Below are 25,571 nucleotides of genomic sequence, written 5' to 3' on the forward strand. Positions count from 1 at the left end.
TCTCAGTCCTGCCCCTTTGTTTTGCCCCAGCCACATTGCCACGCCACCCAAATCCTGTACCGTTTGTCACTACTACATATTATCCTTGTGTTGATCAATAAAACTCTGTTAAAACCTTTTCTCTGCCTCTGCTCTGGGTACTGCGCTTGGGTTCAGTTCCAGTTACCGGTCTCTGGCCTTTTGTGACATGTTTTTACAAACAATACTTTAAGTACTGTTAAGGGAGTAGGTCCCCTCCTCCCTTAAAGTTAAGGGAGGGGACCTAATTTTCCAAACGATTATTTCAAGTGCTTATGGTGAGAAAAACGGTCTTCTTCAAGGTTTTATTTACATTTGATGATATCATAAACACCACCCCCATTTTGGTCAAAGACAGAGCGTGACACCGTAGAGATTGCCGATGTTTTGAAATATTAGAGGTCGTGGTGGGGAAAGAAGCTGTTCCCTGAGGGTGTTTTTTCATTAAGATGCCATCGCCACAGAGATTTATAAGACTCACATGGAAAAATCTCTGCCAGGACACAACCTAAAGATACTTTAACCATTCTGAGATTTTTTTTATAAACTCACAATCTTCGAAGTTTGAGTGGCCTTTGCTGCTTTTGCTTTGTCGAGGCGTTTCGTCCTGCAGTTTGGAAAGCACGTTCAGCACCTTTGCTTTCCTCTCCTCCATCTTGCTTTCCTTATCCTCGAGACTCCCAGGCCTTCTCCCTCCAGCCGGGGACTCAGCTTGGTCCCTCCATCCTGGATAATTGGATTCCTCCTCATCTGGGCCCCCTTCGCCTGTGTGGGAACCTGGAGTGAAGGCATACAACATGAAATATACATTTAAAAAGAAAGACCTGGCTCTACCATGCTTACTCTCTACATTTTAACCCTTTAAACATCACAGTGCTGCAAAAGAAACACATTTGTATTCATGATTCTCGAGGAAGGAGCCACTTAGAAGAAAGCACTAAAACCCATTTCCAGGCTGTTAATAGCTAACACTAATTCTCATCAAATTGTTTTTTCGAATGCTGCAGTCACATCTCCTTCAGTCTTTTCAGTGCCGCACTAAAGAGCCAGACTTAAACAGCCATCTATTTTGTCACTGACCAGCCAATTACGAGTCCCATTATCTCCAAATACAAAGTCCACAGAATACACTTCTTGGTGTAGAAGCGTAGAGACAAAGAGCGCCATCAATGCAGACTTGAGCTTAAAGGAGCCTCAAATTGTCTTTTGCGACAGTTTCCATTAGAGTTTCAGACTCTTTTCTTCGTGCTACTTTTGCAAACACGAGTGTTTCTTGTGTTAGCACATGAGCGAAAATTCAAAATGTGATACATCAGGAGACGGGTCCATTCATTAAGAGGAGAAAGCTCGACCGGTCGAGTAGATGATGGACATTGGATTCAATAAGCCTCACGAACGTGGTGGTGGCGAGCGTTCATTTATCCTGCGTGCAGAGGTCAGCAGCTCAGATTGATGTAGCCATGTCTCATTTGACAGGCTGTCTTCCACCACAGTGCACACAATCACACGCCTCCACGTCCTTCTGAAGCCCCAATGTCATCAAAACGGGTGAAAGACGGAGAAATGTATTCATCTTCAGAGCAAAAAATTTATCATTCTGTTTCATATGCAACAAAAAACTTCAACAGTGACACGATGACAAATGAGATGAGAAGCAACACGATTTCAAAAGGAAAACAAAAGCTTTGGTTAAAATTCATTTTATCAATCATCTTGATTCATTAATTAAGAAATGACAAATTTGACTCAAAACTTTATACAGCCCTCATAAGAACAAAAGAAACATCAAAACAGACATGATTAACCAGACTCATCTGTTTTCCTCTGCCTAAAATCAATAATTCATTTCTTATTTAGTGTTTATGGTCAACTCCAAACATCTTCCATCGCTCTCCTTTAAAGTCCAGGGCCCATATTCCCAGTTTCCCAGTCTTTCCTGTCTCTGGTCGCCATGCCACTGCAAATCACTTTCAGTGTGGATGGCGCCTTACTTAAGGGAGTCAAAGCATTAAATAAAACTTTATCTTTAATTTTACTAGCCATGAAATGGCTAATTACAAAGAAAATTACATTCCCCTTAGCAAATAGACTCTGGGCATCAAAACAGCTCAGCTGCATAGGCAGGAAAACTATGTAACATATGCTGCCTGGGAGAAGGCCTGTGTTTGAGCCCCAAATCATTCCCAGAGAGACCTCCAGTCTGCATAAATATGGAGTTGCAGCTGTCCCGAAACAATATGGTGGCTGCTAAGTGTTTAATTCTGATGACTGTAGAAAAAGTCGCAGACTTCAGTTAGTGAACAGTAGGTGGTGGACCAAACTACTGTGATGCATATGAACGGGGGTGTCCATTTGTCAAGACTTTAAAACTGATTGTTCTAAAATATAAAGACGACATTAAAATCACCTTCATCTTCATGTATCCCCTTCATACCGTGATTTATGAGGTGTTTATATATATATTTTCTTCTGACTGATTCCAAACCTGCACAATCTTTATATCAGGGTGAAAGGATTCAGTATTCAGTTTATTCGTTTTGAAGCCCTGCTATCCTAACCTGCAGTGGCCTAATCCATGAATGCACAGCCGTGATTGCTGGTTAGTTCAGGCTGAAAACAACAGCCCATCTAAAACACACAGAGCAGGTTACCATACCAACCGCAGCATCTGAGCACAGCAGATAGCTGGATTTGGCTGCGAGTGGCCAAGTCAAATCCCCTCGCTGATCTCGAAAAAAGGCCACACACCGCCCACAACACACACCGCCTGCCCTTTGCCATGCAGCGCACCAGCCAAAGGCAATAAGGTTGGACTTGTATCTCTTTCTTTGCATGTTTGAGAAAGGGATGAGCATCAACGAGACAATCAACGTGTCGAGGCCATTCACTGACGCCACCCGGAGCCTTCACTCCTCTATGTCTTGAATGAATGGCAGAATAGGAGCAGGGTGGAATAAAAAAGAAAATCCTTCTCAAATTATTATTCATGGGGAGGGGATTTTCCTTTCAGGCCTCCTTTATCGATGCCTTTCCCAACACGTCACCCTCTCTATCTGCCCTGACAAGTGCCAATCAATGGGCTTGAGTCCAGGTTTTTGGGAAACGCCGGAGGATTTCAGAGACAATAGCCAATGAGTCCACAGTGATGGTGGCTCAGAGACAATAGTGACATGGCTACACTGTTAGTGTGTGGTCCACAGGGGGTGAAACGATCCTTGCTTAGTACATGACTAATCTCTGGCTGCATCACCTCTGTCTTTCTGCAGCCTAATCTGTCCCGTAGTTTCCTCAACTTCCCTGAAACAATCCACTGAGGTCAGTTCAGATTAGTGCTCTTTGTGGCCCTGTACATCGCCACATTCATTTGGACACTTACATCTTTAGTTGCAGCTGAATGCTAAACTCTGAGGGTGAACACAGAGTGACCGAGCAGCAGAGAAACAGCCATGAAACAATTACGAGGGAAGGGATTATTCTACCTATGAATTCCAAATGAGCAAAGATGGACAAAGGTCTTATCGCAGGCCTCACTGGGGAGCCAGGGCATCTTGTAGCAGCTGATTTCTGGGTCTGGCTTAATCTCTAAATCATTCAACCATTTTCAATCGATCCAAAGGGATGGGTGACTCATTGATGTGGGGATCTGGGGTGGAGCTTTCTAGAGATTACAAATTGGTTATTTTATTCAATTCTATTACAGGAAATTCATGATATCAGTTCATGGAGCTTGGCCAGAACAAAGTAGAAGGTGCAGAAGATTTTTTTTATGTATTTAACTCTTTTTTTTTTCTTTTTACCAATTTATTGGTAACAACATTGGTATTGAGGTTATTGCCTCAATGCCTCACTTTTGATAATCACCACCTAAATCTCTATATAAGAACAAAATAACTTAAAAAGAATGTAAATTGTATAATTATGTAAATAGCTTATTTCAGCTCATATTTTTTGATTTTTGATTTTATTATGTTATATTATATTATGCATTTATTTCTACTGTATTTCTCATATGCTGCTCTTATAATTGTTTCTGTTGTTTTAAATGATCATTGGATTCTTTTCTGTTGTGAACTGCAGTGGAATTATTTAATTGTACAGGGAACTATGTTTTTTTTACTGTGTATATGACAATAACACTTGAACTTGAAATGAATTATGTGCTTTAAATTGAATTTCATTAGCATTAACACTATTAGGAATGAAGTAGCTAAAATTAGTCAGCTAGCTGTAATGTTTGGGTAACGAGCAATTTGTGCATTAAGCCCCGTCACATGTTAATAGTAATATCATTATTATCTTTATTATTATAAAGTTCTGTTTGATTCAGTTTTATTCATATAGTGATGATCTTATTATTCTTAAACTATGGTTTGCAGTATTTTGGCTGGGCCCTCAGTCATGGTACAATAACGTACCATATATACAACAATCATAATAATAATAAACATGATTAATAAATAAAAATAATAGGGCAGGACATATGTCTTTTCACTGCTATAGTCAATGTTAGCCTGCATATAGATGTGCTGCTTCGAAACACCAGCAACAATTTAACGATTGCAGTTCCATGGGTCCAATGAATAACAATGGATGGCTTTATGGTTTGGTTGTATGGTTTTATGGATGATACAATCCATAAAACCTTTGTTATTAATAAAAGTGATGGACATACTATAATTGTAGGGTTTGGATCTATGGAAATCTGACATAATCTTCAAATCCATTCTGAGAAGTTGTTCATCACACTAAACCTACAAAAGGGATACCCATATTCTCATGGAGTCAAATTGGGGTCATTCCCTCCATTAGGGGCTTAAATGAAAGGTTGAACTGCTCGCACGTCCAGGGTAGCCAAATCTCACCTATCCACACAAAGACATGCCACACACTGGGCATCTTTTAGAGGCGCCGTAACCTCCAGAGCGACCTCTCCACGGCCTGCTAATGACCCCTTCCCTCTGAGGGTGACCGTGTCTTTGGCCTCTAAAAGGTCAAAGCACATAAGCCATCACCAGGATCCTCTACATAACATCTTTTTCATGTTTGCCCAAGTTTTACAGGGTAGTTAAACAAGCAAAGACTTATTCTAAAATCTGTCAGGAACCAAAAAAGGAGCATTTTACAGCTTAATGGAATTTAACTTATTGTGTAACTAGACAATGGATATACATTGTATACCTTCTACAAGCTAATAAATCAATCAGTCTTTGTAAAAATGCCTTTAAAGAGTCATAAAATGCTCTTTACTTGTGTGGTCACTTCTTACAGTCAGAAACAGAGGAGGTAAATAAACATGTTACACAGTAAAGTCAACCTTTAGGAAAGACCTGTAAAACACAGAGAAGAGGTTCTGGGTGTCCTCACAAACTCTTTTTTAGGAGACCCTCTCTAAGTTTCAATCACTTCCGTACCTCGTTGAAACTAAAATTTGTCTTCATAACAAGAGTTTTGAGTTTGTATGTTCATGTTTGCAGAAAAGGTCTTCATCCATAAAGAGAGTGGATCTGAATGTACAAAGGTGTCCCAAAGGTTCTGACACCTGATCAGAAAATCTTGAGTGACTAAACTGAAGCAAACACGGATCTCTTCAAATACACAATTACACTATGATGCAAAACAGCAGAACTTGAGCTTGGACGTCCAGGTTGCATCCTTGGCTGCCTAGATGTTCAAGGGCATTTTAATTATTGTCTTTGATACAAAAAGAGAACTTTTGGTGACACCAGATGTTATCCACGTTTCAATATTTGCCCATCTTAGTTATTGGCCGTTTTATTTATTTATATATTATTAACTTTATTAGGAATTCATATTGTTTTGCTTTGTTTTTACCCTCTCATCCTCTCTTCAGCTCTAAAATCAAAAGGTGGAGATTCACAGCGTTTTAATCCCAGTAGGGGGTTGTCCTGCAGGAGGGTAGGTGACGCACTCTTAATCAAGTGTGTCATCACATGAGTCAAGGTGTGCAAATAGGCATGGGGTCAATACCACAAGAGGTTTGTCCCACCCTATCATGTGACCTATTGAGGTATGACATTTTTGGGACACCCCCACACCCAGTCCATATCACACACGCTGATGAATTTATATAAGAATGTAATGTGCTTGAAAGTCTGATTGTGTACTGTATATTTATTAAACCCTGAAGCACTTTGCCAACGTGTGCTTTGAAAAGTGACATATGCCAAATCCTTCACATGGAGACTTTCTGTAACTAAACAAGTGTTTCATCGTTTTTCATGACTCATACCTCATATCAAGATTTAGAAATACTTTTTATTTTAATGCCTCTGTAATTCTGACATGATCGTAAAAGGAAAAGCAGTGCATTATATTAGAAAACTATTTATCCAATTAACATAACCGAACACTTAAAAAAAAAAAAGTAATTATGTTAATTATGTCAATCAACCGACAGTGGCATCAGACATGTTGGATTTGGTAGACAACGCTGCGCCCTGCAGCTCAGCCTTCGGATGCATCAATCTCAGCTGTGATGGATGCATTTGTAACTTCCTCTAGCAATACAGCAGGCCATGGACCATTAGTGTTATAGCACAATGACGGATAATGGATAAGTAAGACACCAGCGAGAAAGAAAGAAAATGATCACAGTCTGACTGATGTGGTCAAATGAAGGTGGGAGGAAAAAGAGCGAGCTATTACTTCAAGGGTGGCTCTCCATTTCCACTGCGCTGACAACACTCCTGCCTGTTTTCTGGCCTTTTGCTGCCAGCTCTCTAGTGTTTGTGGTCCATACAGTAAAGCACTGCTCCTAAACCATCACTCATGAATGTGCACAAGCTGGCCCTACAGGTGAAGGTGATACTGCAGGCCAGCTGGCCCTAGCGAGGATTAACAGGCTTAAGTGTACCGGAGGCAAGGGAACGCCAAACACAGCGCTGACAGTGAGGAGACAATGGCCTCTAATAAAGCAGAGCCGACAGGGACTGAGTGGGCTTTTACTGGATCAAGCGCTAATGGTGAAGATGGGCTCTCGTATTGATTAAGTATTGTTGTAGTAGGCTCTTAGTTTTGAAACAGAGGTGGTATGTAATGACAGCGCAGACAGAGCCTGAAAAAAAATATGTGTTCTGAGTAAATCTAATGGATAACATACTGTGGCTGGACTGGGAGGGAGAATGGGAGGATCTGAACATGTCGAATGACGGACTTGGGTCTATGATCCATGACGATGGCGACCCTGAACCTCCTTCGGACTGATCCTGCATGGAAACAGAAAGGAAAAAAATCAGTTAGGCTGCTTTTCAGCAGAAACAGGAAGGAGCTATTTTAGGTTAAGGTTTCGGTGGAATTAGATTGACCTGCGTAATGTAATGTGCGGTTCTTTGAGTACAAGTCTGCGATAGCCACCATATCTGGAAATTTCCACATGCACATGGATCTTTCTTCTTGTTCTATTTGTTGCCATGTTTAACAAATTGAGGTGTAAACAGCAACTTTATATGTAAATGATTAAATAATGTACCTAGCTATAGATGGGGTGGAAATTAACCCTGTTCAGATGCACATAATGTTCCCCTTTTTCAAATTCCCTAACTGACTCTGGGAGATCTCAGCTATATGGACATCCTGAGGCTTTGCTTGTTTCTCTATTAGTTCCATGGTGATTTTTCCAGCATGGTTGGGCTCAGGTAGTGTAGCAGTGCTTCTAATAATGGGAAAGATGTTTGTTTGATCCTTCCTTGTAGTAAGAAAGCACTTTTAGTGCTCAAATTGAGGAGAAAGTATTTACCATTTATTGTGGGAAGCTGCTGCCACAGGGGAGTGTCTTTGCAAAGACTGCTTTAACAGTTTTTTGTTGGGCATTGAAGATTGGTGTTATTCACTTTAACTGTCGGTGGTTTTAATATTGTGGCTGATCTGTGTGTATCATTACAAAAACTGAGATTAAAATTCTGTTTCATTATTAAGTGTAGATTTTTGTTGGGGACGCAGATGGCTCGTTCCTGTGTAAGCTGCCACTCGCTGCCTAATTTTTGTGTTTCCATCTTTATAATTTTTTTTTTATCATACATTGATGCAGAAAAGGACCCCCCCCCCTGCCCCCACCACCAATACTGAAAACCAACACCTAGTACATGCACTTCCTTTTTTTCTTCAAAGACACAGCAGAGTAATCAAAATGAGCAAGTAGGGAAGTTGGTTCAAAACTTTTAATAACGTCGGGTTTGCCTCTGAAGAAGCACGTGAGGAAGAACTTGCAGCTTCTATCTTGAAAAACCTACTAATGGTTTATGAGTTTCTCATCATTGTAAATAATCCTGTGGGTGGATACTTGGTTTCAGTGAGGTGAATTATGCAAATGTTTGTATGAATCCTGCTCTGAGCACTCCGGCTAGACCCCCATCGTGGTCAGGCATAATTGTGGGGGGCTTATGGCTCTCATTCATGCTTTTCAGGGGCTCCCTCTCATCTGTCATAAAGAGGAGATTAATCGTAGATCACGTGGAGCACCTGCATCCATTCCACTGCAGCCCAGCGTGCAAAAGCCCTGTTTACCCTCCCGACCCCTCACCCCATCAAACCCTGTCTGATCCTGGTGGTGGTGCATCCTCCAAAAGAATCCTATCGTGTTGAGCTCTAACCCCCCCCCCACCACCACAACGACACACCAATGAGGTGGTGTAAAAGCCTACCATACAGTCGGGCCTCCCCCTTCTCCTGCAGCGCGTGACTGATTAACCACACACCTGCTGCACGCCGCGTGCCCTCTGTTATATTGTGTCTCAATTATCATCAACAATTTGGCTTGTCTTACTGGCATGACAGTTATAAATGCATGCTGGTTCAAGTTTGTAAAAGGGTGTCTTTGTGTGGGATGTGTGCACTGCTTGGGGCTGTTGTGCGATAGTAGCTGATTCCTCAAGGTCTAGTGTTTGTTGACAACAAAGCACAGTCCTGCTTTTGAAGGAAATCTGATAGATGAATGAAGGAGGGGTGAGTGTGTGTGTGTGTGTTTGGGTATGTGTGTGAGAGAACCAAAACTGGTTTCACAAGGGGCAGCGGCACTCACCGATTTGTTTTCTTGGACTTTCCCTGCAGAGTTGAACCTTTCAGAGACGCTGCCAGCTGTGAGCGGCCTCGAAACACCTGACGAAACCAGCAAAGAACACAGCGTCAGGCAGGAGGGAGAGGAAGCGATTGTGTGTTAGCAGTTGTGTTCATGCATCTGTGTACATAAGTGCTGGCCTCTGGCACACACTTCTATGCGCTTGTCTTTTTGTACTTGAGTGTGTGTGCTCAGATATGAGTAATGTTGTGTAGTAGTTCCAATTATGGCTCCTAATCTCTGAGCAAATAATGGCATAAAATGGAGCAACAAAACCCCAGAGGAGCACCTGTCTGCAGAAGCGTGCCAGGTGTAAACATTGTTCTGCAGACACAGAGAGAGGAAAGACAGGCTTTCAGAAAACTCAGACAGATTTTGTCTTTTTGTAAACATCGGAGGCATGGATGCATGAATGCTAACAACACCGTGGTGATTATATTTCTTTTTATGCTGGGCATGAGCCAGATAAATATGGTTTTATTCAGCCCAGTTTGGAGATTTCCACTGATAAGACAATTTAAAGGAATTCCAGCGGAAATTCACCCAGAGAAATTTTGTTTCTGATTAAATAAATAAGCCACAAACCGTTACAGTTTAAAAAGTACGAGGTCAAAGGTATAATTACATGAAGACCAAATTGACTGACTAACTCTGACTGACCCCCAAATGAAGAGCAAAAACATTGCCATCATACAGATAATGATGATGCAAGTCTCCACAAGATCCATCGTTTTCAAGCTTCCCACTCACTGTCTTTTATTTACTTTTTGCAAATCAGGGGGTCTGCAACTGGGCACCTCAGGATGCTTGAGAAAACCTGCAAAACTAACTGTTTATTACCAAACTGAAGACAACATTCATTTAATTTAGCAGGTTAGAAACTCAGAGTTCTTCCTTCCCACCATCGCAGGTTCTTGCTCACAGGAGGTTGCCTGATTGTTGGGATTTTCACTCTGCTAAGTCTTTATCTAATGCCAGATTCAGGCGACTGTTGTTGTTATTTGCCATTGTACAGATAACTGAATTAAACTAAATGTCTTGAATGTTTTTAGAAGAATATTTTGGCAACAAAAGAAGAAGACAGATCATCATAAATTGTGACGCTGTCAAGTGGTTCACCCAGTAAACGCTTGGAAGTCCTGTGACATCCTATCCTTGAGCTCCTGACCTTGAGGTTGGGGTCGCTGAGATTTGAACTTGTCTGAGAGTGTATTTTGTCTGAGAGTGTATTTTGTCTGAGAGTGTATTTTGTCTGAGAGTGTATTTTTAGAAAATACACCTACGGTACGAATTTCAAATCCCTATGTCAGCTTGTTCTCAAGTTGTCGCATTCACAAACTTGGGTGCACTCCCCGCTTGCCAAGCACTTTGGATGATAATACCCTTTCAGCGTTTTACGGCTGAGGGATAAAAAGACAGCAGGTCGAGCTGAAGATGCTGAGATTTTCACTGGGAGGGACCAGAATGGACAGGATTAAAAGTGAATACATCAGAGGGTCAGCTCAGGTCTAGTTTAGAAGTTTAGAAACAAGGTTAAAGAGGCAAGGCTGAGATGGTTTGGACAGAGCAGGGATTTGGGATATTATGGATAAAGGATGTTCAAGATGGAGCTGCCAGGGAGGAAGAAAAGAGGAAGACCACAGAGAAGCTTGTACTATAGTGAAGGAGAAGGTGTAGAGGGTTGGTGTGACAGAGGAGGATGTTAGGGAAGCAGACAATCTGTTTTTTGTACAGATAAAACACGATTCCCAGTCTCTTCTTCACAATAAAGTACACAGCTTATTAATTCATTAATACTATTAAGCCAAGGTCTGTTTAAACAGGTCTGTGTTTGAACAAAGAAAAAAACTGTCTGTCACGACCTAGTAGATAGACCTGTGGTATCAATTTGAAAATCCTACATCCCCTCATTCACCAAGTTGCGTGTCCATGCTGCCTGCCTGGTTGCTCAGCGGGCTGCCTTTGAAGCCTTTGAAGCTGAGGGGTAAAAAAGCCCAACTAGGGACAAAAGTTGGAAGCACATCAGTTTAATGCTTGCCATTATATTTATTCATTTCAGTTTTATTTATATGGTACCAAATCACAACAACACTTGCCTCGAGGTGCTTTATATTGTAAGAAAAAGATCCTCTAATCATAAAGAGAAAACCACAACAATCAGACAACCTGTTATGAGAAATCACTTGGTGTCAGTGGGAAGGAAAAACAGCAAGAGACGTTCTGGAGAATCAGACTCAGGCAGAGGCTGTGAGGGACAAAGACACGCTTCATTTATTATAAAAAGTGAACCATCTGAGGTCTAAGTCACCATCAGAGATTATCAGCTTAACAATAAAATATCAGAATATGTCACTTTTGTTAATCCACAACAGTGTTCGTGTCTAAAAGACATGAACAGAATTAACTCAAACATGAGGTTATGTGAAAAAATCTTCCAGTAGATACGTGATAGATGATGAAGCGACGAAGAGCGAGCTCTCTTGATCTTTAGTGCTTTTGAACAGATGCAAAAATCTCAGAGTCGAGTTAAAATGAGAGATGTTTCTTCATGAATGGGTTGAATTGACCTCTTAAACATCCACAGTGTTTATCTCCCTCTCTGGTGCCTTATCAGTCTATAATCAGCAGGGGTTTTCTGCACACAGTCTTCTCAGTTTCTTATCCTGTGTTATGTGTCAGTGTTGTTTCGAAGTGTGTTTGGCTTTCTTAGTCGGACTTTCCCAGTTAATGATCTACTCTAGCGGTTTGATCTTTATTAATATGGCACATCCTGATATCCCTATAAACCTTTTTCTGCCTCACCGCACCTTGAGGGAAAAGCAGTTAAGAGCTCGCAGCGGCATGCCTGGGAGCAGATGAGAGTCGATATTACAGCTTGTTAAAGAAAGAAAAAAAAAATGGGGGGGGGGGGGATTTACACCATAAATGCATTGCTTACTCTCAAGGCCAGTCGTAGATGGAGAAAACACACCTTCAGGGTCATATTTTCCCCCCATGTAAGGTCTTATGTGTTTTCTCCAGACACACACACACACACAGGCACACCTGTCCAGCTGCTGCCTGTTATTACAGTGACGGTTTTTGCTTATCAAACAATCTCACTCAAACCGTCAGAGCAGGAGGTTTACGCTCAGTCAACTCAGATTTGTCTTTAAGTTACAACAAACATGCAAAACCACAATTAAAATCAGAAGGAATTCACTTTCTCACTCTCACACCAACGATCCAGACTGTTCAGAAACATCTTAACTGAAATAACGGGTGTTAGTCAGAGTTTGTTCTTTGGCTCTGAACTTCCTCTTTTGGCTCAGTGTCCCCTGATCATTAACAAGCTACAAGCTACAGGTGTATCTGCATGTTTGTGCAGGGTTGTGTTAAATCCATGGTTTATGTTGCAATCTCCCAAACTACCCACCAACCCCTCTTCCCTCCATTCATAACATTTAAGGTCTTTGCATTTCCACACAGCTTGGTTTTTTAGCTTTATCATGCTTAATATTGCTGATGTTTTACCTGCTGAATCATACTGCATCGTCAGATCGGACCTCGGGGACACCTCCTCCTCCAGCTCAAAGGGACTCAAAAGAGTCTCAGGCGCCGGTCGGTCCAGGAGGAGCAGCTGAACCCGGGACAGGGAGCCCAGATTTCCAGAGTCGCAGCCCATTGTGAGTGCTGCGAGGCCGGGGGACAGCTCTGCTGGGGGAGGCAGCAGATGTTACACCAGAAAAACAAGATCTGAATCTTTCAGAGACCTCTGATATTCTGCAGTGAAGATTAGACAAACAGACCAGTTAGTCCAGGCAGTTATTATTTCAAATATTCATCAGAAAAATAAACTTTAAAGCTCCAGACATGTTGGAGCCGTTTAAAATTAATACATCTACATGTAAAATGTTAATTTAGATAGGATAGAAAAGATCCTATAACAGTATAATAACACATGCTATTATAAATATGAATAATGGTGGATACATGTATTAAACATGGCCAAAGTTCCAATAATGGAGGTCATCTTATATAAAAGTAACACCTGTGGAACAAAATCGAAACAAATGTCAGTAGGAGTGAATTTCCTTATATGGTTGTCATAGAAGCGAGCAGCACGGTGGTTAGCACTGTTGCCTCACTTCAAGTTAACCTGATAACAAAAAGAGAATATCAGAAAATATCCAGTTGGTCCGACAAAACCACACACCACACCCCAATCTGAGCCTGTTATCAACCTATTCAACAGCATTTATGAGTTCTTTTTAAGTCATATAAATGTTGCCATTAGGTACTCTTAAATAATAAAAGTACTCATTTATTTACTTAATTAACCTATACTAAACTTTCTGGTATTGTATTGGTGCTTGAATCTAACCAAACAGTAAGGGAAACAAAGAGGTCAAAACAAACTTTAACCCCTATTGCTACCATTGAAGAAAACACTCCTGCCCATTACTTCCATTCAGCAGGGTGGACTAATAACCACCCAATGAAGTAAAACTACATACTACACTCCCAGACATAGGGGTGCAGTATATGTGTGCTGTCAATTAGTAAAATATAAATATATGAACAAAGTTTTACTGTTTCATTTAAATAAAAAGCATTGCCATGTATATCAGCTGTGCAGGTCTGCTGAGTGGTCAGTAAGTAAAAAGAATAGATCAAAATACCAGCCAACGTCTAAGTGTACAAATGAATAAATTAGTAATAAAATGTCTAAGACAAATTAATAAATTAGTACAAAAGTTCATCTTTTAAAAAAAGTTACAAAATTCACTACCCATTAATTAAGGTGTTAATAGGTATATTTTAAAAGGTAGACAATAGCAACAAGTACCATTTCAAGGGCAGAACAACAGGGCTTTAGAACACATCAACCTGGGCTGGATTATCCAATGAACAGTCTGGGTACAGGCCCAGAGACCCACCCACAGCTGAGAGTCCACCCAAGAAACAAAACAAGAAAAAAACAAAAACATGACCACAATATTTCTTATTCTTATTCATAAATCTTCCCATACATCTTCCAATTTTTAAAGGTTCTGTACTGGCCTCCTGTCAGGTCAAAATCTGGGTTCTTACTTTTATGGCCCAACAAGGTGAGTGTCCCCCACCTATATTGTCGACCTACTCCACCTTTATTCTCCAAGTCGGGTCCCTAGGTCTGCAGATTTGGGTCTTCTTGTGCTCCTACTTACTCATCTGAAAACTAAAAGGGACTTTGAATTTCATTCCTTAGTTATAAAACTTTGCAACTCTGTAATATCCTTAAAAAAAAGCTTAAACTGTTCTGGGTTGTTTTATCGATTCAAGTATGTTTGTTATATTTTACTGACACCTCTGTAAAGCACTGTGTCACTGCTTTCTTGTCTTGACACATGCTATATTTTACTTACTTAAATAGATACAAGTTTCAACAGCTGACAGTCGATTGGCTGAAGAAATCAGGATGAAAACATTGCAGTGAATATTAGAATTGCTGAGAAAATATTCACCTCAGTCGTGCTAATGAGAAATTTCTGAATGCAGATATTTTAATGTTTTTGGGATAGCTTTTTTTAGTAAGATAAAGCACTCTATGAAATGATTTAGAACCAATATGTGAATATAAACTGGAAGGTCTAGTATAATAAGGTGTTTTATATTCTGGGAATGAGGTACGCAGGAAGCCATCTTATGACATCATCTTAATGAGCTGGTAAAAGTAAATTAGGTAAAACATAATATGCATTCAGAGACTTTTGTTAGTATACAACATATCATAGTCTTGAAAGAGTAGAACACAGTCTAATATTTGTATTCCAACCATAAAGATGTTGGAAAAATTAATAATCTGCTGAAATTTTTTTTGATTCAACTGAAATATTAAATTACTGTAAATTATACAGCACAGCACCTCAAGCAAACCACCCCAGATCTACCCCACCTTACGCACACACACACAATTCCCCCCTCAGACTCCAAAGTTCTCGCCGTCACACCCAATTAAAAGCGGATCAGTGACAGTGTGGCTCACTGCCCATGCAAATCCCCGGTGTGGAGCTACCATTCCTATCTGAGGGGATTTCACACATTACGCTCTGCTGCATGGACACAAACACACACACACACACACACACACACACACACACACACACACACACACACACACACACACACACACACTAGCACTCCCAGCAGCATCCCAGCAGTGCTAGAAAAGAGAATCAGAGAAAGTTTTGCGCTTGCATCCACACAGAGCACATTCCTCTGTTAAGTGTTTTCAGTTGGGAACTGGTAAAGTAATCCCTCAGGTGAGAAAACTGGAACTGTTGCTTCTGCTGCTGATAAATTAAGAAGTCGTTGAGAGGAAATCCCTGGGATAACTGTGGCTGTAACATAATGTGGCGGGAAGCACTTTCAGTTAGGTCGGGTATTAATCTATCGTTAGCCACAAGCTGCCCAAAGACTGAGCAACACTCAGCAAACACAGTGGCAGATAACAAATGACTAATCCTGTGACTAAGGTGTTGGACACTGTGGTTGCCACCCACTCAGTGTCACAGTGACACGCTCCTGAATGAACTGCTGTACGGTTTCTTCAAAGCGCTGATCAGAAGTGATGTTGTGCAACATCAGCAAAGGTCATGAGTAATGACAGAGGTTTTTAAAAGAGGTTCATGTCAGATTTCAAGTTCTACAAAGTCATTAAAGAGGACAAATTAAACACATGCAGCAAAGTCTCTCATCTGAAGCTGCAATTTGCTCACCATTATTTTCTTTTGGGGTTTTCTTGGTCCAGGCCTGAGTTCCTTTGGTCTGTTTTGAAATAAAAGGCTGTTCTTGAGTCTGCTTTATGCAGTTTAGCCTGATTAAATATCTGTATTTTTTTTTAAATCCTGTATATCCTATACAAATTTAAATTGTGCTTCACGTCAGCCTGATAACAATCAGTCTGGAGCATTAGCTCGCATTTGCCAGAGCTTCTGGACTGAGCCCTGTGTTGATTTTATCAAACTGGTTGCCGTGGTTGCGGCTGCGCTGATCCTTTCACATCCTCGGGGCAAAGGTCGTGGAGGTCAGACAGAGGTTCGGGTCAAGCAAGCAGGTTAAACACCTTGTCAGGGATTAGCAGGCTATGAGGGACGTGGAGGAAGTCTTCATTGGCTAATGTTTCTCTCCGCATCTCACTCAACCACCTCCAGGACACACACATGCTATCTAATACAGGCATGCACACTAACACAAATCACATTTACTCCGCCTTTGTTGGCCAGTGTGGGCCAATGCAAGAACCTGACAGAGTGAGTGGTCAGATAAGCTCATCTCTGCTGGTAACAAGGCAGATGTCAGAGAGAAAGGAGAGCATGTCTAATTGAGACATGAATGGGAGCCACACATAGATGGAAGCAACAATAAACAAACTTAACTTTCTTTGAATTGGAATCACAGAGAGAGAAAGAGGAGCCAAACTAAAGCCTGACCAAATTTCCAAATGCTGATAACCTGTGAACCGCAAAAACGCAACGTGTGTATGTATTATTGTAGGGTCTACCTTACAATATAAAGCACCTTGAGATGACTGTTGTTGCGATTTGATCTATATAAATTAAATTGAAATTAAATTGAAAAAAGCAAAAACAAAAACACACACAATAATAAGGGGATACTTTTGTTTTAAATTATGGTTTAATTACTAAATGAATCAGTAAGCTGAACGATCAAAAACACATCAGACAGACCCTCAAAGATGAGAATGAATTACCTTTCAATATTTGTACATTTGTTAGTTTTGTATTTATACCTGATGACCTGTTGCTTCTTAAAACTGTTCACTGTCCTCGCCGGGTGACCTGCAATGGTCGTGTATTGTGTGATGTCCCTCGTTTCCCCTTATATTTGTGTGTGTGTGGCTGTTTTTCCCACCGTGAGACCTGCCGCACCTAAAGCGTAATCGCATGCACCTGCTGCTGATCAGCCTCGTCGAGGGAGTTATTTAACAGAGTGGCTGAGCTGTGAGATTGTTTGAGTGTTTGAGTTTGCCGCCGATGTGGATGTTACTAACCGCTGCCTCTGTGACTTCCAGGAGTATTGCAGAAACAAGAGGAAAAACCGCATGCATTGTATACAGACGCAAAGGGAATGGAAACATGGACCATGGACACTGGGAGAAATGTTCAACGTAGAAAGTCCTGCCTTTGGGTCCTACTTTCCCCATTCTCTGAAAAAAACATACTTTTTGAAGACATCATATTAACCACTTGATTGGTAATTGGTCCTTTATTGTCAGACCTCTATATTAACCTTATGATGTCTGCACAAAAAATGAATGGCAAGCCATCAAAAAGCTGTCGAGAAAGTTGACTAAAACCATGAAATTTCAATGTCATGGTAATAAGACTGAGAATGTCAGTAGGTTATATCATCTGTGGATTACAAAAGTATCTACAAAATTTCAGGACAATCCAAGACCTAAGTAGGGGTGGGTTTAAAAAAATCGATTTTTCCAGTTCAAATCAATTTTAGTTTGAATATTCTGATATCGATTCATTAAATCCTGAATTGATTTTTAAATGTAAATGTACTTTGCCAGAAATCTCAGGTTAAAGCTCACAAAACTATTTCAACAACCGCAAAACAGCTAAAACAGCAAACGATTAAAGAGCAGGTAAATGGAAAAAGATTCCCCCCCATTCACCCGATGGCATGTATGGACGCCATCGAGTGCTGAAAGCCGACATCTCACAGATTCTGAAGCTGCAGGTTTCGTCACTCTCCAACCAAAATTTACTAGCAGCGGCAAAAGAAGACCAAAACTACGCTTCACGTTTGAAAAACATTGTAATGAGCTCCCTCTTACTTCTGCTGTTCTGCTTCCACCACGATTAAATCACACTTCCTGCTCAGCTCTATCTCAGTGTATTTCAAGAGTTTACCATCAAAAATCTCTCTTTTCTCCATTATTCGGTTACTTATTGCACACCAGTCTACCATTGTGCACAGTGCTGTCTACTGCTGTTTTTTTTTTAAATGACCTCCAATAAGAAAGCCAAATTTCTGCTGGTCAGCACCAAAGAAATTTAAACTTACAAATTATGTCAAACGACAAAACGCTTGGCTGTGTCTAATAAACCTCTGTAACTTTGGCTGCTTCACTTCAGCAGCATCAGGTAATGTTCATCTGCTGATTCATGGTTTTCTTCCGTTTTTGGTCTACTGCAGAATATTTTTAAGGGGGTTATTTGCTATAAAAGACCAAGCCAGAAAAATCTCCTTCATGTTTTTCTTTGTTTTATCCTCAGTTACTTTGACACAAAGGCAGCTGCTGTGATGCTTACACCTCTGATGAAGTCAAATATAATTGTCATTTTGTATTTTTGGGGGTTTTATATTTGTATAAAACCAAGTGTCAGTTTTGTTTTTATACATAGATATAAAAGTATGGATATGTACTGATAAATTGATTGTCTGAGTCAAATCAGTCAATCAAATCAAATCAATTATGGAAATCAAAATCGATACGCAGCCCTAGACCTAAGTGCTTGGACCAAAGTTGTGGAAAAAGCTGGAAACACTGTAATTATTAAGCTGTATCATTAGCTGAAGCTGTTTAAGTGCTGAACGTGTTACCTGTTTCAGGTGAAGGGCAGCCTGATGAGTCAGATGGCTGGTCCAAAGACAAACAGGAAGTTGACAGTGGCGCAATGGCCTCCAGTTCATCGAACACACGAGACTGACTGCAGCTGATCTCAGAGCAGCGAGATGCTGCTGAGCACCCTGCAACAGCACAGAGCGGGTGTTTAATATTATGGCGATAATACAGATGATGATGAAGCTGAAGATAAGGATTAAATGTATTTTTAATGACATGTGTGGGCACAGTGGATTGTTACATTTGAAAAGTATTAGGACCCAGTACAGTGCATGAAAACAATAGAAAATGTAAGCGCCAAATAACATGACTGCATATTATTTTTATTTTAACATGTTTCAATTTACATTTTCTTACTCTGTGAAACAACTTTTTGAAGTAAAATGTTTTGATTTTTCCAAGGCAGGAGTTAAATCCATATTTATGTTCTGCTGCTAGAAGATTTTTCTTTAAATTACTTAAGCTATGTCCATTAGCTATATATAAAGCTACAGTTAGCTCAGCTTGCTAGTGTGGCACATAATAACCCATACAACTGTTTTTGTATGGGTATAACATTTTTTTTACACTTATATCATAGCTATATTGTATACATTAAACAAGGTGTAATGTGCAATTGAATGAACTCTAGAGCATTAGCAGGCACACTAGATAAGGCTAGGAAAAAAAAACTAGATAAGGCTAGGTTAGCTGTTTTATACTAGCTAACTTCTGATTATTAGAAAACAAGTGGTTGTTGGAAGTCGCAAGGTGAAATTGGTAGTAGTGGTATATGACCAGCTGTAGCCTGCCGACAACTCTTTAAGTAGTAGTGAAACTGAGACCATGTCCCCTCAAAGTAAAAGGTGAGTTGCAGTGTAATGCAAACTTTTCATTTGTAGGTGAGCAGTGTCCGTTTACAGTCTGGTTTGTAATTTTTCGAGACAAACTATGGGCAAAGCAGTAATCTGCCAGCGACAAGAGCAATTGTTGGGCTCAACTTCACCTACCAAAAGCCAGCAACCACTTACTAAGCAGTTGAAGCAGATACATTTCAATGGGTCACTGGCTGGTCTCTAGGCCTTTGTGACTGGAACATTAAATGTACCTTAAATTTTTTTCATTAGTACTGACTGATTCCCACATAAACTATCACAAAATCCTTTAAATATCAATAAAAGATTGCTATATAATTTAATAATAATGAGAACACCAAAGAGAAAGGAAAACAAAAGTCAGACTACACAGCTTCTCTTGGCTGGATGTAGTCAGCTATATTGATGCTCACCCCTTCAAGGAGGGGGATTCTGACAAGTGGGCAAAACACAATACAGGACATCCACAAGTGAAGCCCCTCAGGTGAGGCTTCAGGGTAAAAGTACTCTCAACTTGCCTACACTAAACATAGCAGGAAAATCTTCCCTTAAGCGCACAGAGGCCACTTTGAGGAATGTTAAAAACGGTCAGGCTCGTCATCAAAACTGTTTCACTCTGCCTGGTTTAAAACTCAGAGGATTAGTGAGAGAAACTGTTTCACTGGGTGATGTGTTTTGTCATTGCCATGAAAGAAGCTTGTCGAGGCTTTTCTCACATTAGAACAGCTTGGCCTGGACAAAAGGATAATATATACAGAGGCTCTAAAAGGAAAAGGCAAACTCAGCTCCTTCACCCACACAGACGAGTATAAATGTACACATGAAGCCACCCTTGCGCAGTCAAGTAAGTGAACAACGCCACGCACACACCACTGCACTATTGTGCACTTGAGCGGCTTGGCGCTCTACTCAGAGAGACAATGGAAGGACTTGACTTGACACTTCAAAGCATATTGCTGCTGTCAACTCAGCTGTCATTCTCAGTCGACGAGGGCTCTACTGAGTCAGGGCGAGTTTTTCGGGGAGGTTAAGGGTGGCTGTGGGGGGTCAGTGGGTTTGATTTGACAGAGTTGGATAAAAACAACGACTCCTCTGTGTGCCTGTGGCCTTCTTTTCCTGGTCACAGCGCCATGCTGAAAGGCCCTAAGTGGAGAGGCCAGGCCAGGCCAGGACAGTGCCCTGCTTCATTGTCAGGGACAGTTAAACTCTGGAGATGTTGCTCAAAACAGGTCAGTCTGGGGTCACTGTATGGACTGATGGGATATGAGAAAGCCATGCTGGGGGGCACAAAGGGCTGAGTGAGACAAGGAGAGTGTCTGCTGCCAAACGCAGTACCACACTGGGGCTGTTGCTATAGATACAAACCATGCCATCCCTTCCAAAGCCATACCTCTCAGATTATAGCTTTTTAAGTGACAACTCCAGCTTATGACAAATTTAATTTGAGCATTTTTAAAAAACATGACTTTGCAGACACAGATTTAAGAAGGCAAATTTTTTTTGACCATCTGGTGTAAAGTTGGTGATACAAATCCGTCAGACCTTCAGACTTCAGCTGTCTAAGTGAGACATAAAAAAGTTACAGTCTGTTGTGTCTAAAGTCACTTGAGCTGGAATTTGATCTTCTGCTGAGTTAAAGTAAATGATGAACTTCTGACACGTGACCATAACGTGGTGGAAATCTGTCCATAAAACTTAATTTGCCTGATTTAAATTTGATTGATTTGCTGGTTTCAACAGAACTCCAAGGTGAAGTTTTTATAAGAGGAGAAGCATTTAGTAGCACAAAGTGCGGCTCTTGTACAGAGAAAAGCTGTGACTTTCCAAGATAACTACAGGTTTACCTTTCTCAGACTACTTTATAAGTTTAAAAAGGAATCTGGGCACTACTGTAGCTCACCTGACTGAGTAGATGACCCGTATGGTATAGGGTACTGCAAGACCATGGGTTTGATGCCACTGGACCACATTTCCTGTGTGTCATTTCATAACAATGCTTCCTAGCAATAAATCTTATACCGTTGGCAAGCCCATTTGTTTCTTCTTAAATTTGTAGGTTGAGCAGTAGAGTTGAGTATGTAGGTACATCCATGAAAATTCTCTATGCTAATGCCAAACTGCGTACTCTGCTATTCACTCTTGTTTGGCGTCATTAATGTATTGGATGATTGAAGTCTAAAGAAAGCAGACATACCGGCAAGTAGCATGTGGATGGACCATACACAACTACAGCAGCCTGGCACCTCCTCCTCATGCTGGTCACCAGCTTGGTCACACACTGCTATTTTTCAATCAGCAATTTCCACAAGTGAGCCAATCTGGTTGTGTTGGTCACTATGGCAGCACTCCCAAGCTGATCCCACGAGTGTTCATTGAGGTTGAGGTCAGGACTGCAGGCAGGCCATTCCTTCCCGTCTACTCCCAAATTCTGGAGTCAGTTTCTAAGCTGTGCTGTGTGGGGGCAATTTTAGGTGACAGAGTTTGGTACCAGACCAGTGAAGATATGGGAGAATCCAGTATGCTTTCTTTCTTCAGACTTCAATCATTCAATACATTAATGAAGGGCTGTTGGGCATTGGCAGAGAAGACTGGACATGCTTTTCAGGAACAAACAGGCTTTCCAACAGTGTAAGATTTATTGCCAAGAAGCATTGTTAATAAAAAGAAATAAACACAAATTTCCTTACTTTTTGTGTTTCCTTAGAGCAGCTCCTTGTACTTGCTCTGTACTGCTGAGAACATCAGACTTTGACGTGTTGATTTTTGCATTTTTCTGTTTATTTTGCTTTATTCTAGTAGTTATCTAGTGTTTTTTTTGTTTTACCTCCTTTTTAACTGCCTGGATCACATATTTAAGTTTTGGCCTCCTCTTCGTGTTTCACAGATTTTTTGTCATTCAGTTTCACCTCAAAGCCTGATAGCTTTGCCTCTCATGTCATCTTGTGTTTTGTGAGATCAGATTAAAATAAAAATCCCTTTTAGTTGTGCATCCAGTTTATGTTCTTGTATTGTTATAGGTTGTGTGTGAAGGACAGGAATATCCTTACCGGTACTTTTGAGATAAATAAAATAATTCTCACCGTATCTTATCTAGATGTAATAAACAGTTTAATAGCTGTACTGAATGTTGAGCAAGGTCTAGCTTATTCTAAAAACGATAAATTGAACTGTAGTGAAAAGCTGTAATTTCTTACGAAATGCTCCCGGTAAAGTCATTTTATTTGGGAAAGAACTGGAAGGGAACTGGCCTACTGAGGGCTGAATTACTGTTGCTGCCTTCACTTCCATTTAAATCAATAGGATGTAATTAAGTTGATCAAGCCCAACTGTGGACCTGTCCGTTGGTTTTTGTCTGTCTTTTATAAATGCTGCCATGCACCTTTGCGACTTTGGCAAGAACAGTAAACATAATAATTCATGTAAACCTGAACAAACAAGACTGAAGGTTGTAATAAACTGGAATTAGCTTGCAAGCGTCAAACTGAGCCGCACTGAGGCTGCATTGAACTTGAATTGCCTCCATCTGCGAGGAAATAAATGAACCAGTGACACGCTCTCTGTGTCTGCCGTGAAGAGAACAGCGTGCTCCGATACAGCATGGCCCCCCCCCTGCAGCACAGCACCACACAGAGAACAGTAGATGTCTCTGATAGAAAGGAGAAAATCCCTACACAATTTCCACATTGTTTGCTTTCTTTCATAAAGTTCCTGGAGAAGTCAGATGTCAGTGGCATGTCCTTTATGCTCATTGGGAACGGTAAATTAGCGGGCCACAGGAAAGCCATGGAGGTATTCTATTGTGGCGTTCCTCCTCAGTGTTCTGCCGTCAGCGAGCGGTGGTCAGTGTGGATTTATGACCATCAGCTACACGTTTCCCTCTCAGAGCCCAGAGAAAAGTGAAGCCATGGGGGGGGGGGGGGGGGCGCTGAGACTGAGAGGCACGCCACACGAGGTAGGCACCCCGACTTCTATTGTTGGGGCCTCACGGCTTTGAGCAGCGACTCAAACGGTACCAGCTTTTCATCAAAAGCCCTCCTTTCTATTGCTGATTTAGAGGAAAAAGAAAAGCTTTATGTGTTATTTATTATGTGGTGGGAGGAGGTGAGAAAAAACAGGCTGACAGCAGAGCTTTCACAATGTGCTGATGGGGGCAGGAGCATCTGAAGGCCTCACTGTGGAAGTAGGCTTTGATTTCTCTGTCTGACCAGATCTCTTTGTCCCGGGGTGGATGTCCACCCTTGTTCAGGACAATCAGGGCCCTCAGAAAGTGGGTAGGAGTGTAGTGTTGGGCAGGGAGGAGGCTGTGAACGACACATATGTCGCCAAGCTCATTTCTCACCTCTGACAGGGGAGATTGGAGGCAGGACCGGCCAGCGATGAGACTCCATCCGAGACATTGGAGGAGAAGGGGTCAGCTTTGCCAGTGACCCTGAGTGGGGAGTGGTCCTCTGTGGACTTGGGCAGGAGGACCAAGTGGTGGAGGGAAAAGCCAGAGTGGCACCTTGATCGGAGTCCAAGGATGTGTTGAGATCGGCAGGAGCTACAAATACTTCTAAGTGGATATTTTGTGGTATTTTTGTGCTTCTCTTGCTGCTCTGAGGTTTATCTGAATTACAGTGGATGGCTGGTATTGGGCGAGGTGAGATGGGTTTGGTTTGGCCGAAGAGTGGCTCGTAGAACACAGGGGTGGCGGTGCTGTCGGCGGTGGTGTTTTTCTTGAAGGATTGATGAAGGTCTGATTCCTCTGGAGGGGAAGAAGCTAGGGGTAACTGCATGAGAGGGGAAGGATGGGATGGGGATAAAGAAACATAGCCTTCTGGATCTGCTGAGACCATCAAATCTGCTGCTGAAAGACAGAAGAAAAAATAATTTGATCAGAAGTTTGAGTCTAAACTGCTGCTTGCAGTTTCCAGAATGACATCACTTTCTCTCCTGTTAATTCTGACACATTTCACTAATCAAAAAAGGAAAAAAAAGCCATATTTTTGGGACAGAAATAAACCCTTGCAGATATCCTTCTTCATCAGCTGAAACTCATCAGAAACACCAGATGGAAATTTAATCTTTAACATCAAAAGTTTTTAAAAGTTATGTTTCTGTTTTTTTGTGTTTTTGCTTTTTTAACCTTTTCTAAGATCTGGTTTACTTACATGTAGACTGTTTTATTCACACTAGATATTCTATGTTTCTGAATTCATGTATAAGGTATGATGATATTAATCCATCAAGGGAAACTGGAGTTCAATATATTGCCCAAGAACACCTTTGCAACCTGAGCTACAACTCCCTCAATGCTTAAATCTCTTCTTGAGAAATAAAATTTCTCACATTTTGGAGTATTGGCAGGTTTATTTCTACTATACTGTACCATTTATATTAGTTTGTAGTAAATATATTTGGGGTTTGGGTGTTTGAAAACATCATTTAAATCAGCCTGAAGTACTTGATTAGTAAATATAAGTTATAATTCATACAAGTCTTAAAGGTGCCATGAAAACGGCTAACTGAGATTTTTACCAGATGTTTTGTCACAGAGGACGCTGCTCCTGCCACTGCTGAGGTCGGCGCTCCGACTGAATAAACTGGAAGGTGGACGGCTTAAATCTGAAAAAGACCCCCGGGAGAGGGAGCTGGGTGGTGGTGAGAGGGTTGATCCAGCAGGTCTGAGGTCGGGCTCCAGCACTGCGGGTAGGGACACCTTTTCCCCCCCAAGCGGTTTCTCCTTCACAGGAGGAAGAGGATGAGGAGATGCTGGAGTGGGGTTTGAGTTGTTCTCCTGTCTTTCAGAGTCAGGGTGAGGCGTGTTGTTGTAGGGTGGTGTTGGATTAAGGCTGGGTGGAGCAGCGGGGAGCTGGGCACAGGGAATGACTATAGCAGAGCGACTTCCTGCAATCAGACCAACGTTCTGCACGAAGCCCGCTCTTCTGATGGGAATATGATGGAAGTGTCCTTCTATAAAAACACAAATAAATATCAGTAAAGATTCACATCAGCCACAGAGCTG

General features: G+C 41.2%; 1 protein-coding gene across 1 annotated transcript in view; it reads right to left on the reverse strand.

Annotated features, from left to right (window-relative positions):
* LOC146555515 (uncharacterized) overlaps window positions 1-25,571 on the reverse strand; it is a 67,500-nt gene that overhangs the window by 25,672 nt on the left and 16,257 nt on the right. Inside the window, exons 4-10 of the mRNA XM_085252749.1 lie at window positions 25,085-25,519; window positions 23,907-24,413; window positions 18,692-18,838; window positions 12,605-12,784; window positions 9,056-9,132; window positions 7,139-7,244; window positions 571-795 (exon numbers count right to left, since the gene is read on the reverse strand). Of these exons, the coding sequence (XP_085108875.1) occupies window positions 571-795; window positions 7,139-7,244; window positions 9,056-9,132; window positions 12,605-12,784; window positions 18,692-18,838; window positions 23,907-24,413; window positions 25,085-25,519 (1,677 nt within the window). The remainder of the gene's footprint in view (window positions 1-570; window positions 796-7,138; window positions 7,245-9,055; window positions 9,133-12,604; window positions 12,785-18,691; window positions 18,839-23,906; window positions 24,414-25,084; window positions 25,520-25,571) is intronic.

This window comes from Mchenga conophoros, linkage group LG17 (genome assembly GCF_057382185.1).
Source record: "Mchenga conophoros isolate Kocher_MC1m ecotype Shallow Benthic linkage group LG17, M_conophoros_male_GT1.1, whole genome shotgun sequence".
In the NCBI taxonomy this organism is placed as follows: domain Eukaryota; kingdom Metazoa; phylum Chordata; class Actinopteri; order Cichliformes; family Cichlidae; genus Mchenga; species Mchenga conophoros.